Source organism: Ammodytes marinus (genome assembly GCF_949987685.1).
Source record: "Ammodytes marinus genome assembly, chromosome: 8".
NCBI classification, from domain to species: domain Eukaryota; kingdom Metazoa; phylum Chordata; class Actinopteri; order Uranoscopiformes; family Ammodytidae; genus Ammodytes; species Ammodytes marinus.
In genome coordinates, this window is record NC_137212.1 from 31,694,757 (window position 1) to 31,708,816 (window position 14,060).

General features: G+C 41.0%; 1 protein-coding gene across 2 annotated transcripts in view; it reads left to right on the forward strand.

The window, feature by feature from the left end:
- rfc4 (replication factor C (activator 1) 4) overlaps positions 1-14,060 on the forward strand; it is a 43,475-nt gene extending 29,415 nt beyond the window's left edge. For both annotated transcript variants that reach the window (XM_080032340.1, XM_080032339.1), the window contains exons 6-11: positions 2,228-2,371; positions 2,696-2,816; positions 4,620-4,745; positions 7,143-7,223; positions 7,459-7,572; positions 13,744-14,060. In XM_080032340.1, coding sequence (XP_079888466.1) covers positions 2,228-2,371; positions 2,696-2,816; positions 4,620-4,745; positions 7,143-7,223; positions 7,459-7,572; positions 13,744-13,839 — 682 coding nt within the window. In that variant the 3' untranslated portion in view covers positions 13,840-14,060. The remainder of the gene's footprint in view (positions 1-2,227; positions 2,372-2,695; positions 2,817-4,619; positions 4,746-7,142; positions 7,224-7,458; positions 7,573-13,743) is intronic.

Consider the following 14,060-nt stretch of genomic DNA (forward strand, 5'->3'; position numbering starts at 1 on the left):
GTTTATACATTGTAAATAAAGAGCAAATATAACAATTATTTGAACACCACTAATAAAAAAATATGTTTGTATAGGGGCCAGTAAATATTAACTTTGGGCAAGTAGAAATCAGACCCACTTGCCCGACCGGGCAAGTGAAAAAAAAACTTAGCGTTGAGCCCTGGTGTTTGTGTTCCTAAAAATAAATAAAAATAAATCCCCCATAAAAGTATAAAAAAATAATAATAAAAAGAAAATAAGTGTCACATTGCAGGTGCAACCCTACTTGGTGAACTTTTTCCACTGTGCCATAGCCCTTTTGTAGGAAGAAGTCATATCACGGTCACGGACTTCGGTCTACAGCACAGACAGGAGTGTTGCGATGCATTTAGGATACGTAAGGTGAAAGGCATAATAACATGCCATGAGATACATTACACAGTCATAGATGTCCTCTTTTGCGAATATTAGAACAGGCGTTGTTCCAATGGCCAGGATGCAGTTAGTTTCGCAGACAACAACGACAGGGCGGGAGAGCGGTCTGGTCTGAAGAAAGGTGTTGGGGTCTTCTGTAGACTGACACAAAAACAAAAAATATGATCACAATTTTACTCTTTGTATCGTACGGTAGAATTATTTGAAAATTCTTAAATACATGCAGAATTGTCTTACAACTATGACGTAGGTCCTTAGCAACGGTCATTATACCCTTGGCAGAGGTCTGTCTTGCTGGAAATAACAGACCTGTTGAATGCCGTGATTTACATAGGATTTTCAAAGTGCCATGTAATAAGTTCTGTCAACAAATTCCACTGTATGCAGTCTGTGCTTTCAATCTCATGGTTCAAACCATTTGTGTTAGGCCTATATCTTGTAATACAAAATCTGACTTCAGTTTACAAGCAATACAAGTCATACACAAACATTTTATTTGCACTTTGTAATTATGTTATTGTAGCTCTAGCATTCAAGAACCTTGTTTCTCTTAATTAAACTTGAATGTAATGTCAATTTCTTCTGGCATTGTCATTTGAAACTATTTTATTTAGGCCTATTTATTTTATATAAACGTATGTCATTAGACAGGAGATTTTGAAACACAAAGAGAAGCTGTCTGAGTTCCACCAGACTGCTGTTCAGGTTGAGGAATCCGGCATTCTTACATGTTTGGTAGCTCAAATATATGATGTAAATTAAATCAGAGCGTCTTCCGTGTCTGGAATTGCATGTATTCTTGAGTCTAAGGTAAAAATAATATAATAAGCTAAGATAACCTTGTTTGACTTGTGAAATGGGGGACTTGAAGAACATTTTGATTTTGTCTGTACTATACTAGGTAATTGTACTATATTAACTAGGTATAATTGCATTACTAAAAAGACTAAAATACAAATGTCATTGACTAAGACTAGACTTAAATGTCATCAGCTTTTGTTGACTAAGACTAGACGAAAATAGTCCCAGATAATTCTGACTAAGAGAAGACTAAAATGCTCAAGACTTTTAGTCAACTGAAACTTGACTAGACTAAAAAGAGTTTAAACGTGACTAAGACTAATAAAAACTAAAATGACAATTTGACACAAAGACTGGACTAAACTAAACTTAAAACAGGCTGCCAAAAACAACACTAGTGCAGTATCAGGTCTATATGGCTGCAATCTATGTATCGGATATCGGACTGACAACTCCCATTCAAATTCCACAGTCTGTTTTTAGAGAAAAAAAATCTTAAATAATTTTCCCTATGAAAAAAATATTTTTATTTTGTACCATAGCTATGTGATAAATCAAACGTTAAAAAGAATCGAGCCATTCAAAGGTTGAGTTCTGATGTTCTGCATTCAAACATAACAGTTCAAAGCTGTTAAAGATGAACCTATATGCATTGTGTATATTTGTTGCTCTTTTATATTAGAATTCCTGTGTTGCTTAAACCTTCCTAACCTTACACATAATATCACCACCAACAAAGAAATATATAATGAGTATGATATCAGACAGTATCGGTATCCGCCCATATCCACAACCCAGATAATGGAATCGGATCGTCCTGAGAAAAAGATCAGTGCTAGATATAGTTGGGATGAATAGTTTCAGATGTATCTACTACTATTACTTTGTCAGTACATTCCAAAGCAGTGCTAACTCTGTCTGTCTGTCTGTCTGTCTGTCTGTCTGTCTGTCTGTCTGTCTGTCTGTCTGTCTGTCTGTCTGTCTGTCTGTCTGTCTGTCTTTATTTATTTAGTGGAAAGCCATGTCCCCCCTTTAAGATCATCATCCTGGACGAGGCAGACTCCATGACGGGCCCTGCTCAGGCTGCTCTCAGGAGAACCATGGAGAAGGAGTCTCGCACCACACGCTTCTGCCTCATCTGTAACTACATCAGCAGGTCAGCTCCACCACAGCCACCAGCACACACAAACACCATCGTCTTCTCATCACCTCCGAGGACATTACAAAGAGTTCCATTCATTTCCTGGAGACTTGCCCTATCCATAACCCCTACTTCCCTAACCTAACCCTTAACCTAAGTCTACCCTTACTTTAAATCAAGGCTTCATCCTTAAATGTCATTATTTACATCATGGGGACTTCAATTTTGTCCCCAAAAGGAAGGTACATCCCCACAATATCAGTGTGCAAACAGAAACATGTCCCCACAACATGAGTAGCACACACATACATTGACCCTGCTCTCTGTGTCTTTCTACAGGATCATAGAGCCTCTCACCTCCAGATGTTCCAAGTTTCGCTTCAAACCTCTAGCCAATCAGATCCAAGAAGAGCGCCTGCTGGACATCTGTGAGAAGGAGGAGCTCAAGTACACACCAGAGGTAACACACAGATGCTGTATCCCGTTACAGAGACCGCCTCCTTGGTAGGACGTGGTCTCGCGGTCTATGAAGGCTATAGCCTGTGAAGGCCGATTCGAAGGCCGGTTCCAAGGCCAACGAGCGTGTTAAACGAGACGGTCTCCGCAGGTCTCCGTTTCGCTCTGTTTACGAGCATTTCCGGTTTGCGTAACAAGCCGCTGCCTTGCGTGACGACTGGCCGCTCCTGTGCTGCCTAGCAACCCTGATTGCTGCCAACGGAAACAGCCCTGTCAACGGAGGAAAAAAGAAAAAGAAGTACAAGAAAAAAAGAAAGGAAGATAAAAGTTAAGAAGATGGAGCAACAAGTTGCTGTTTTGTTATTTTTAATTTTATTTTATGCCATCTCTGAAAAAACGCAATGAATCATGGGATATGTTGGGCTGCGAAGGATACATCTGATGCAGCCTTCAAAACCGTGAAACGAAGGCTGCATTTAGGTCCATGATATGAGGAGCCTTGCAAGGAGCCTTGCAAATGGAACAACCTTTGCGCGCCGCTATGACGCAATCGGTCTTCAAATGCAGCCTACGTAGACCGCAAACCCTGAATCAAGATACAGCCAGAGAATAGGACAGTTTGCTTAGAATGTGGAGCTGAGAGAAATGTTTAAGTTGCCTTTCGTAGCTCTGCTCATATGGTGCAAAGCAAGACAAGAAAATATTTATTTCAGCCTTATAGTTCTATTTAAGATGTATAGATACGTCCAGTTAGTGAAGCTTTATCATAACATTTAACGTGTGAGTGTTTCTATAAACAATCGCAAAAGTAGTTAGGCGTGGTGGCAATAGTGCTGCACCATTTGGGAATTGTGCAATTGAGATTATAGTGGACAATATTGCAAATGTGGTCAAATAAATAAATGCTAATTTGAGTCTACAGTACTTGATTGCTTTCTGGGAAAATACTGAGATTATTTATAGTTTTGCATTGAAGATATATTAAAATCAAAGTTTGTATCTACACTAGCCAATTGTTCAAAATAACTTACCCATTTGGAAAAGTAGATTTAAAAAAGAAAAAATGCATTCCTCTAAAGGTCAAAGACAGTAGCAGTGTGGCACTTCTGTAAACTCCCTGAAACCAGCCTAGGCCATCACTCTGCTCTCTGCTTTCCTCTGTGCAGTCTCAGGTGTTCATACAGATTGGTTGTTTTGCCACAGCGACGTAGCAACTTCAGGGTTTCCCACTAATGCATTGTACTGTGGTGGCCCTCCACAGTTTAATTGGTGCCGCCACAGTCTCAAAATGAAAGACATTCTTTTTATTAGAAAATATTTATTTTAAAAGTCAACATTATAGATCTATGCCATAGCCGGTAGACTCTCCAGGCTCACAGACGGCACAGCCAGGGACCCAGAGCTCCACTTGCATCCATTTCATAACGTTATTTACGTATAAGCAACGTTAATTACCACGGTGAAATTATTTTCAAACTTTCAAGTGGGATATTGGACAGACATTCATCAGCGACGTCTTACTAGTTTAACCTGCAGACAGCAGCAGGGGAATGGTTAACGTAAGTACTCGCACTGCCTCAAAAAATGGTCGCAAAATGCAAGCGTTTGGTCGCAGTCTAGAGCCCTGGCCCCCCTGTGAATCTGTTTTCTGAAATCTCATCAATGGTTTAACATTGTGCAAGCTGGAACGCTTCAATGTCAGAAATTGGAATTGACAAAAAGAAAAACATTTTTCCCTAGGGCATTCTAGCCCTTAGGTCTGGTATAAGCTGGTCCAGTGTGTGATGCCTGTTTCCCTGTCATGTAGAGCATAGCAGCGTTGGTGAAGGTGTCTGAGGGAGACCTGAGGAAAGCCATCACCTTCCTCCAGAGTGCTGCACGCCTCAACGTGGACAAGGAGATCACAGAGCGCGCCATCGTGGAGATAGCCGGGGTGAGAACACAGCTTTGTGTCATGCAGGACACTGGATGATGTTCTACCTTCCAGTATCCTGTTTCACTTCAGTTATTATTAGCACCTAATGGTTAGCCTGGAAATCCAGACCCACATCTAGAACGATAGAGGGTCTGGCCACGATCAAAAGACATTCCCAACTCAAGGGGCGGCACCTACGCCTGCATTTCAAATAACACTGCACGAAATTGGATAGCACTACAACCAATCAGAGCAATGAACAAGATGCTGTATTCAGCCCTGTTCGTTTAGCGAACAGCAGGGTTAACTGGTAAATCAAACTTTTGCTGTGGTCGGTCGGCAAAACAAAAAATTCCTCTTTGTTGCTAATGAAAGATTCGAGTGCCGTCTTCCAAATCGTTAAGTGTCGAGGCCAAAGCCGTCTCAAACTACTTATCCATCTTTGTTGTGTACTATCACGGCTTCGACGGCACATACACAGCACTGTCGTCATCCGGTTACGTCCGCCCCAGAGCACCATACATAGGGCTCTGGCCCGTCCAAATCAGATAGAACCAATTGAAACGTAACTCACACATGTAATGAGATTCAATGGATCGTGCTCAGACCAACATGCTGAGCAAATTTAATTTGCCAGCGGCAGGTCTGGATTTCCAGGATACCTACTGGTGGGTTTTTCACTTTTTCTTCTTCTTTATTGCATTGTTAAGAAGAGCCTGGGACTTAAGAATTTCATTCTCTGCTGCTGCAGGGTTCAACATAACTTTTTTTTCCTACTGGCCCGCCGGGCCAGTGGATCCGAGTTTTACTGGCCCCTTGTATATTTTCACTGGCCCTGCACACACTTTTTTTTTCTTCATAATTTAGTGTCAATAATTATAATACCTGTATTAGAAAAATAAAGAAAGATAACCAGATCTAAAGGGAATATCTATACTGTAACAGTATAGATATTCCCTTTAGATTTGGTTATTTTTCTTTTAGTTAATTATATGAAATGTTGATATTGCTCATACACATAATATAAAACCAGGCAAACATATTGAATTAGAAGCCTACAACTGAAAGTATGTTGAAAGAGTCGGCCAGTATTTTAAAGTCCAGTAGTTTGATGGTTGTTTTTATTCTTGAATTTGGGCAGTTTAATGAATAGTTCACCTGCAGAAGTCATGTTCAAACATAAAAAAAAAATAAGAGATGAAGGTCTGATCATTCTTTGTGGTGTGGTAGGCTGTTTTTATTACTTTCTCTATATGCATTAGGGATGTGAATGTGTCGACCGAATGACCGGTTTTCCACTTGCGCTCAAGTTGACTTTAAAAATAGAATAGAAATCCGAAAATCAGTGGGTTATGCCGTTTTTTTAATGGGAGATTTCACCGTGTATGTGAGTTCACGTCTGGTCGTGAGCGCGCTGCAGGAGTGTCACTTCTCCATGAAGTGTCAGCTTCACATAAGAGTCCGGTGTGGGACCATTTTTTCAAACTATTGATAAAAAACAATGCAGTGCAAAATATGCAGCATAAAGTTAAACGTTCGTCTAAGACTATGACGTTTAATCACCTTAGAAACACACAATGCCTTCGTCCGATCACAGCAGCGTTTCACCGTGTGATCTCGCCAGCGAGTGAGCCGCCGCGCAGATGATCTGGTTTGTGGCTAAAATAATAACCGGGGATATTCTCCCCGTTAGCGATTTCAATGGGAAAGACTTCCGCGATCTGATTGAATGTCTCGAGCCTGAAAACACAGTGCCAAACTGCGCGACTATAGGAACTGTACAGTGAGCGGAGTCCCTCCGTTGGTTTCTGTCTACAACCGACACAATCACCGGAGACTCATTCACAGCGTTTAAATAACGCCTCTCATTTGTATTACCACTTGGATGCAAATACTGTAACATTACGGCGGCAGATAAAGGAAAAGCGCAGTTATCATTTTCTGCACCTCAACCTCTGCTGTGGGAAGAAAGAAAGGGGGCAAAGCAAGTCGATTGATTTGTCGACTCGCAGGCGGACGGTAGGCAGCTCTGCCGAGCGAGAGTGCACCCGCTTGTTGCTCCACCTGTCAAAACGCCCACGCATCGTTTGTCCACTGGCCTTTCATTAAAAAATATATTTTATATTAGGTTTATTATATTGAGTCTTAAATAAACACTGCTTTCATTCCGACTCTCAACGCGCATTTCAATGAACCATGATGTAGTCTACAAAAAGATACTGAACTGTGATTGGCCAGTCACTGGCCCGGGCGGGACAGTGACTGGCCAATCAACTTGCCCTGCATATGATTTTACTGGCCCCGGGCCATCGGGCTATACGTTATGTCGAACCCTGTGCTGTAATTATTAATGTGCATATGACAAACAAAACATCTTGATTCTTGAATGAGTCATGTCCCTTTGTTGTGTTATAGGTGTTACCACCCAAGATGATTGACAGCTTGCTCCAGGTCTGCTTCAAAGGAACATTTGAGAAAATGGAGGTTGCAGTCAGGGTAGGTGTTGCGTTCACCCCTCTGTGCCCCTATATTTGCAGCCCTGTGTTTAGTGTGACATACATTTTTTTTCTTGTGAGTATATATCAGGCTGAAATGTTCAGGCCAACGCATTTAAACATACAATCATGCCAAATTAAATAAGACATTTAAACAATGACATATTTATCTGTGATTGACTTGCAGTGAATGTGTATTGTGCGGGCTGTACATCTCATTTGTCATATGTTGTCAGAACATGGTGGATGAAGGCTATGCAGCCACACAGATCCTGAGTCAGCTCCATGAAGCCATCATAGAGCAGGAGCTGAGCGACAAGCAGAAGTCAGCCATCACAGAGAAGATGGCGGTAAGTGATCGGGATGGTCCTGGAGGACACTGACTTTGTTTTTCCTTCTTCATTTCCTTTCTAATTGTTGAGTGGCAAACAGGGATTTTTACACTTTTATTAAATATGATATCAAGCCAGTCTGAATGATGGTTCACAGTATTTCCCGCAGGTTGAGAATTTACTTGTGGTGGTAAGGTGGCGCAGAGTGTGTGTTCAGTTATTAGTCAAACAAAGGTTTAAGAACTATTGATTGATAAACAATGAGTCAATTACGTTGAATACTTTAGATATGAATCCCTTTTTACATATTAACCATACCACACTATAAACATGTTCAAATCCATTTCTGTTTACATATTAATTAAACCAGACCAAGGGTTTCAGCGTTATCACATTCTTTATAGGGGAGAGTGGGGTGAGTTGTGCCAGCGTGGAAGTAGTGACACTCCTTGTTTCTACACCGTGTTCCAAATGATTATGCAAATTGGATTGAAGTGTCATAAACTTTACATTTTTTGTTTTTCAATTAAACTCATGTATGATATTGTGTCTCAGGATGCCTTGGATAATTTAAATTAATCTCATACACCTGTGATGATTAGTTTGCCATGTGAGCCCAATCAAAGGAAAAACTACTTAAGAAGGACGTTCCACATTATTAAGAAGGAGGATCTCTCTGCTGCCGAAAAGCGTCAAATAGTGCAATACCTTGGATAAGGTATGAAAACATTAGATATTTCACAGAAACTTGAGCGTGATCATCGTACTGTGAAGAGATTTGTGGCTGATTCAGAGCACAGACGGGTTGGTGCAGATAAAGGCATAATGAGGAAGGTTTCTGCCAGACAAATTCATTGGATTAGGAGAGCAGCTGCTAAAATGACGTTACAGAGCAGCAGACAGGTATTTGAAGCCGCTGGTGCCTCTGGAGTCCGGCGAACATCAAGGTGTAAGATCCTCCAGAGGTTTGCAGCTGTGCATAAACCTATTATTCGGCCACCCCTAAACAATGCTCACAAGCAGAAACGGTTGCACTGGGCTCAGAAATACATAACCACTTTCTTCCGTGGTACAAAAAGAAGGACAGTGCCTTCCGTAGTAAAATCATCTTCATGCATGACAATGCACCATCTCATGCTGCAAAGAATACCTCTGTGTCATTGGCTGCTATGGGTATAAAAGGAGAGAAACTCATGGTGTGGTCCCCATCTTCCCCTGACCTCAACCCTATTGAGAACCTTTGGAGCATCCTCAGGCAAAACATTTATGAGGTTGGGAGGCAGTTCACATCAAAACAGCAGCTATGGGAGGCTATTCTGGCATCCTGCAAAGATATTCAAGCAGAAACTCTCCAAAAACTCACAAGTTCAATGGATGCAAGAATTGTGAAGGTAATATCAAAGAGGGGGTCCTATGATGACATGTAAAAGATGTTAAGATGTTTTTTATTGAAATAGCTTTTGATTTCACTAAATATGACCTTCACATCCTGCAAATTCAACAAATGACCATTTTTAGTTATTTACAACCTATAAAATGTTTTGAAACTCTGTTGTGCATAATAATTTGGAACGGTGCATTTTGAGTTTTTTATTTTTGAAAAAAATACCGTTATCATTTGGAGGTTTGTTCAATAAAATTTGAATCATACTTTAACGGTTGATGACTTGAAAATTATACTGACTGTCATTTGCATCGACTATTTAGGAAAATCTGAGAAAAATATCATTTGCATAATAATTTGGAACACACTGTAGAAAACCATAGAAGAAATAGGAAATGTGACCACATATTTTTGGAGAGTCATCCATTTGACTCATACTGCAAAGAGAGGATCTGGGGGCCGTGGACCAATAAGAAATAGGGGTGGCCTTATCATAGACTATTGTACGGTGGAAGTTCTTGGTTATTGATTAAGACGACATAGCGAGAAAGTCTAAACAGAGTACTATACTGTATATTGGGGAGGTTTTCAGAAAGGGGGAGGGTGAGAAAAAGAGAGTTTTTCTTTTTTGATACTTTGGCAGTCTCTAGGCACACTGTGGACCCATGTTTATGTTAAAAAAGTGCATTTTGCATATTATGGGATCTTTTAATGTTCAAACGCTCATAATTAAAGGACCATGTGATGAACCATTTAAGGAGTCATTTTCAACTGAAGTGGATATGCCCAATGATTTAGAGACACCTTAGAGACAGGGCCGGCGGTAGCCAGGGGCCAGGGTGGGCCGTGCCCACCCAATAAAAAAAAAATATATATACAGTCATATGAAAAAGTTTGGGAACCCCTCTCAGCCGGCATTATAATTGACTCTGCTTTCACAAAAAAAAAATTAAAAGTGGTATGTCTTTAATTTACCAGGAACAGCTAAGTACTGGGATGTTTTCCAAACAAAGATTTTTTGAAAAGCAGTATTTGGTTGTATGAAATAAAATAAAATGTGAAAAACTGGCTGTGCAAAAATATAGGAACCCTTGTGGTTTTGTTGATTTTAATGCCTGTAACAGCATGTAAAACTGATGACTTTAAACACAAAGTTGGTTGGATTATGTTGTTAAGCCTTGAACCTCATAGAAATGTCTGTTTAATCATGAGAAAATGTATTTTAGGTGCCTAAATGCAAGTTGCACTTCTCTTTGACTCTCTGCTGAAGTGAGACGGAATGGGATCATCAAAACAGCTCCCAAAAGATCTGAAAAACAAAGATTGTTCATTGTCATGGTTTAGGGGAAGGCTACAAGAAGCTTTCCCAAAGGTTTCAATTGTCAATTTCGACTGTAGGGAACGTTGTCAGGAAATGGAAGGACAAAGGAATAGTGGCAGTAAAACCCAGGCATGGCAGACCAAGAAAAAAACAGGAGCGGCATAGGTGGAGGATTGTGAGAATGGTTGCACACAACCCACAGATCACCTCCAAAGACCTGCAAGAACATCTGGCTGCAGATTGTGTATCTGTACATCGTTCAACAATTCAGCGCAATTTGCACCAAAACATCTGCTTTTTATAAAGACCAAATAACTTATTTTTTGTCTCATCAGTCCAAAGCATTTTCTTGCAATATGAAGCTTGCTTGTCTAAATGAGCTTTTGCATACTCCATGCAACTGTATCTGTGGCGTGGGCGCAGAAAGGGCTTCCTTCTCATCACCCGGCCATACAGATGTTTTGGTGCAAATTGCACTGAATTGTAGAACCATGTACAGATACACAATCTGCAGCCAGATGTTCTTGCAGGTCTTTGGAGGTGATCTTTGGGTCGTGTGCAACCATTCTCACAATCCGCCGCATATGCCGCTCTTGTGCTTTTCTTGGTCTGCTAGACCTGGGTTTAACTGCAACTGTGCCTGTGTCCTTCCATTCCCTGACAACGTTCCTTACAGTAGAAATTGACTATTGAAACCTTTGGGAAAGCTTCTTGTAGCCTTCCCCTAAACCATGACAATGAATAATCTTTGTTTTTAAGATATTTTGGGAGCTGTTTTGATGATCGCATTCTGTCTCACTTCTGCAGAGAGTCAAAGAGAAGTGGAACTTGCATTTAGGCACCTAAAATACCTTTTATCATGATTAAACAGACCTTTATATGAGGTTCAAGGCTTAACAACATAATCCAACCAATTTTGTGTTTAAAGTCCTCAGTTTTACATGCTGTTACATGCATTAAAATCAGCAAGACCACAAGGGTTCCCATATTTTTGCACAGCCAGTTTTTCACATTTTATTTAATTTCATAAAACTAAATACTGCTTTTCAAAAAATCTTTGTTTGGATCTTACTTAGCTGTTCCTGGTAAATAAAAGACATACCACTTTTATCTTTTTTGTGTGAAAGCAGAGTCAATTATAATGCCGGCTGAGAGGGGTTCCCAAACTTTTTCATATGACTGTATATATATTTTTTTTTAAGGTGGAAGTCCAGACCCACTATCGGACGGACCTGTTCATTCGCTGTCCAAGAAAATGTCAAATAAAATTCAGACAATTAATTAATACTAAAGAATATACCATTACCATGCATTGCTTCTAATTGTATTATTGGGTGGGCAGGACAGCCTGCCTCCAAGTTCCCCACCCGCTTATAGTGGTCACTTGTCAGCAGAGCCGGCCCGAGGCATAAGCGAAATGAGCGGTTGCTTAGGGTCCCGACTGCCAGGGGGGGCCCCCCAATTTATTTTTTTATTTTGTTTTTTTTAGTTTGTGTGTTTGATATCAACATATTATGTAAATGTAAATTATCATACAATAAAAGGAATACAATGTTTTGGTAGATAGTTAATAGCTTAATAATTGAATCAGTTCATCTGGGAGGTAATCCGAGGTTAACTGATCACGTCACGTTGAAGTCCATGGCATGCACAGTTAGTATTGAGTTTATTTAAAAATATTTGAAAATGGGGCTGCCCTCAGTTGCCCATGCACTGTGTATAGTCTATAGCCTATTTCAGCCTCGTCTGTGGAAAAAAAGATAACTGGACAACAGAGTTCTTCTGCTTCGTTCCTCTCGCTGCATTTAAATGAATTCATTATATTACAGAAAAATATGTCCCGTAAAAGAAAAAGAGCACCAAGCCCATCCCAAAGGACCCTGCATAATATTTTTATATTATTTCAAATTTATATTTCTATGGAAAATCCATGTGTCTTCCTTCAATAGCTTCTAATTCATCCGACCCAGTGTCTCCAAATTATTTGTTCACACAAAATTCCTCAGATTTAGCCTCTTAATTTTCCTCTCAAAGTGCACCAGATTCATGCATTTCACTTTAAAAAGGTAAAAAAAAATCTCCCGGGGGGGCATACCCCCGGATCCCCCTAGCAGAGTTGTGACCTCGGCTGGCTACTATCTTCACCCAGCTGGACATTGGAGCCAATAGTGGAAATACTATATATCTATCAATACTGCGATAAAAAAAAAGATACATTATGTTGTATATAATGTATATTATATGTTATTCATAAACATTTTGGAGAAAAAAAACATGAAAGAATCAAATCTCCCACACAGCAACACTCAAAGTTTATTTGCATATTGTGTTCTACACAATTCACAGTAAATGTGCCAAAAATCAGACGCAGAGATCTTACAAGGGCAAAAAAATTCGGCTCGCGCGCAGTAAGAATTTACCAAAATCTACACAATTATGTACGTAAATGCGAAGTATTGCCTGGTGGTGGGTGCTACAGCAAACCCCATGTATTATCAGAATCAACATGGCTTTGACATTGACCGAAATGCATTTCCTTGAACATGGGTGATCTCAGTGGAAAGGGGAGGGGCTGGAGAAGAAAGGGGAGGAGATGAAGAGGACAGAGGTGGGAATAGTGTGGAAAGAGGAGGGACTATAGGATAAAGGGGGGTGGCTGGACATGAAAGGGGAGGAGTTGGAGCAGAAGGCTGGGGGAGAAACGGGAGGCGTTGGAGAAGGAAGGGGGGCTGTAACAGAAAGGGGGGACTGTAGAGGGGATGGGCTGGTGAGGAAAGGGAAGTGGCTGGACCCGGGGGGTGGGGGGTTGGAGAAGAAAGGGGAGTGGCTAGACCATAACGGGGAGGAGCAGATAGGAAAGGGGAGGGACTGTTGGAGTGGAAAGGAGGAGCTGGATAAGGAAGGGGTGCTGTAACGGAAAGGGGACAAGCTGTCGAGGAAATGAGAGTATATGTAATGGAAATGGGAGGGATTGGATATGAAAGGGGAGGAGCTGGAGCCAAAAGGGGAGTGACTTTAATGGAAAGGGGAGGAGTCTGGGAAAGGGAGGGAGCTGAACCATAAAGGGGAGGTGCTTGACAGGAAAGAGGGGGAGCTGTAATGTAAAAGGGAGGAGTATGTGGGAAAGGGGAGTAGCTTGATAGAAAGAGGAGGGGCTGGATATGAAAGGGGGAGTGGCTATAACCTAAAGGGGGGGGGGGTTGTAATGCAAAGGGGAGGAGTCTGTGGGAAAGGAGACTAGATGTAGTGTAAAGGGGAAGAGCTTGCTAGGAAGGGGGGGCTGTAATGTAAAGGGGAGGAGCTTGATAGGAAATATTTGCTTTTCTCAAAAAGGGCACAATTGTTAGTAATATGTGAGCTTACTGCTGTACTACGTATAAGGATTTCTCAGTGTCATGTAATAAAGTGGAAGTGAATGACCTTGACATGGACTGGTACCATTGTCTAACCCTCAGTGTGTGTGTTTGTGTTGTGTGTGGCTCAGGTGGTGGGGAAGTGTCTGTCAGACGGAGCAGATGAGTACCTGCAGATGTTGAGTCTTTGTTCAGTCATCATGCAGCAGGCCCACCTCAACACTTGAAGCTCCATCTCTTCCCAGCGCAGTGTGGCTGATTTACATCTTAGTCTGCTGTTCTAGACCAGGTGTTGGACTCTGTTGAATCAGAAACAGTCTCCCTTCACTCAACAACCAGCACTTGACTCAATAACACCCAACCATGTTAACATGCTGTTAAAAACTCTGCTACAATTCAATCAAATTTCTCTCTATGTTCGTCATTCATGCAACCACCTACCAACCGT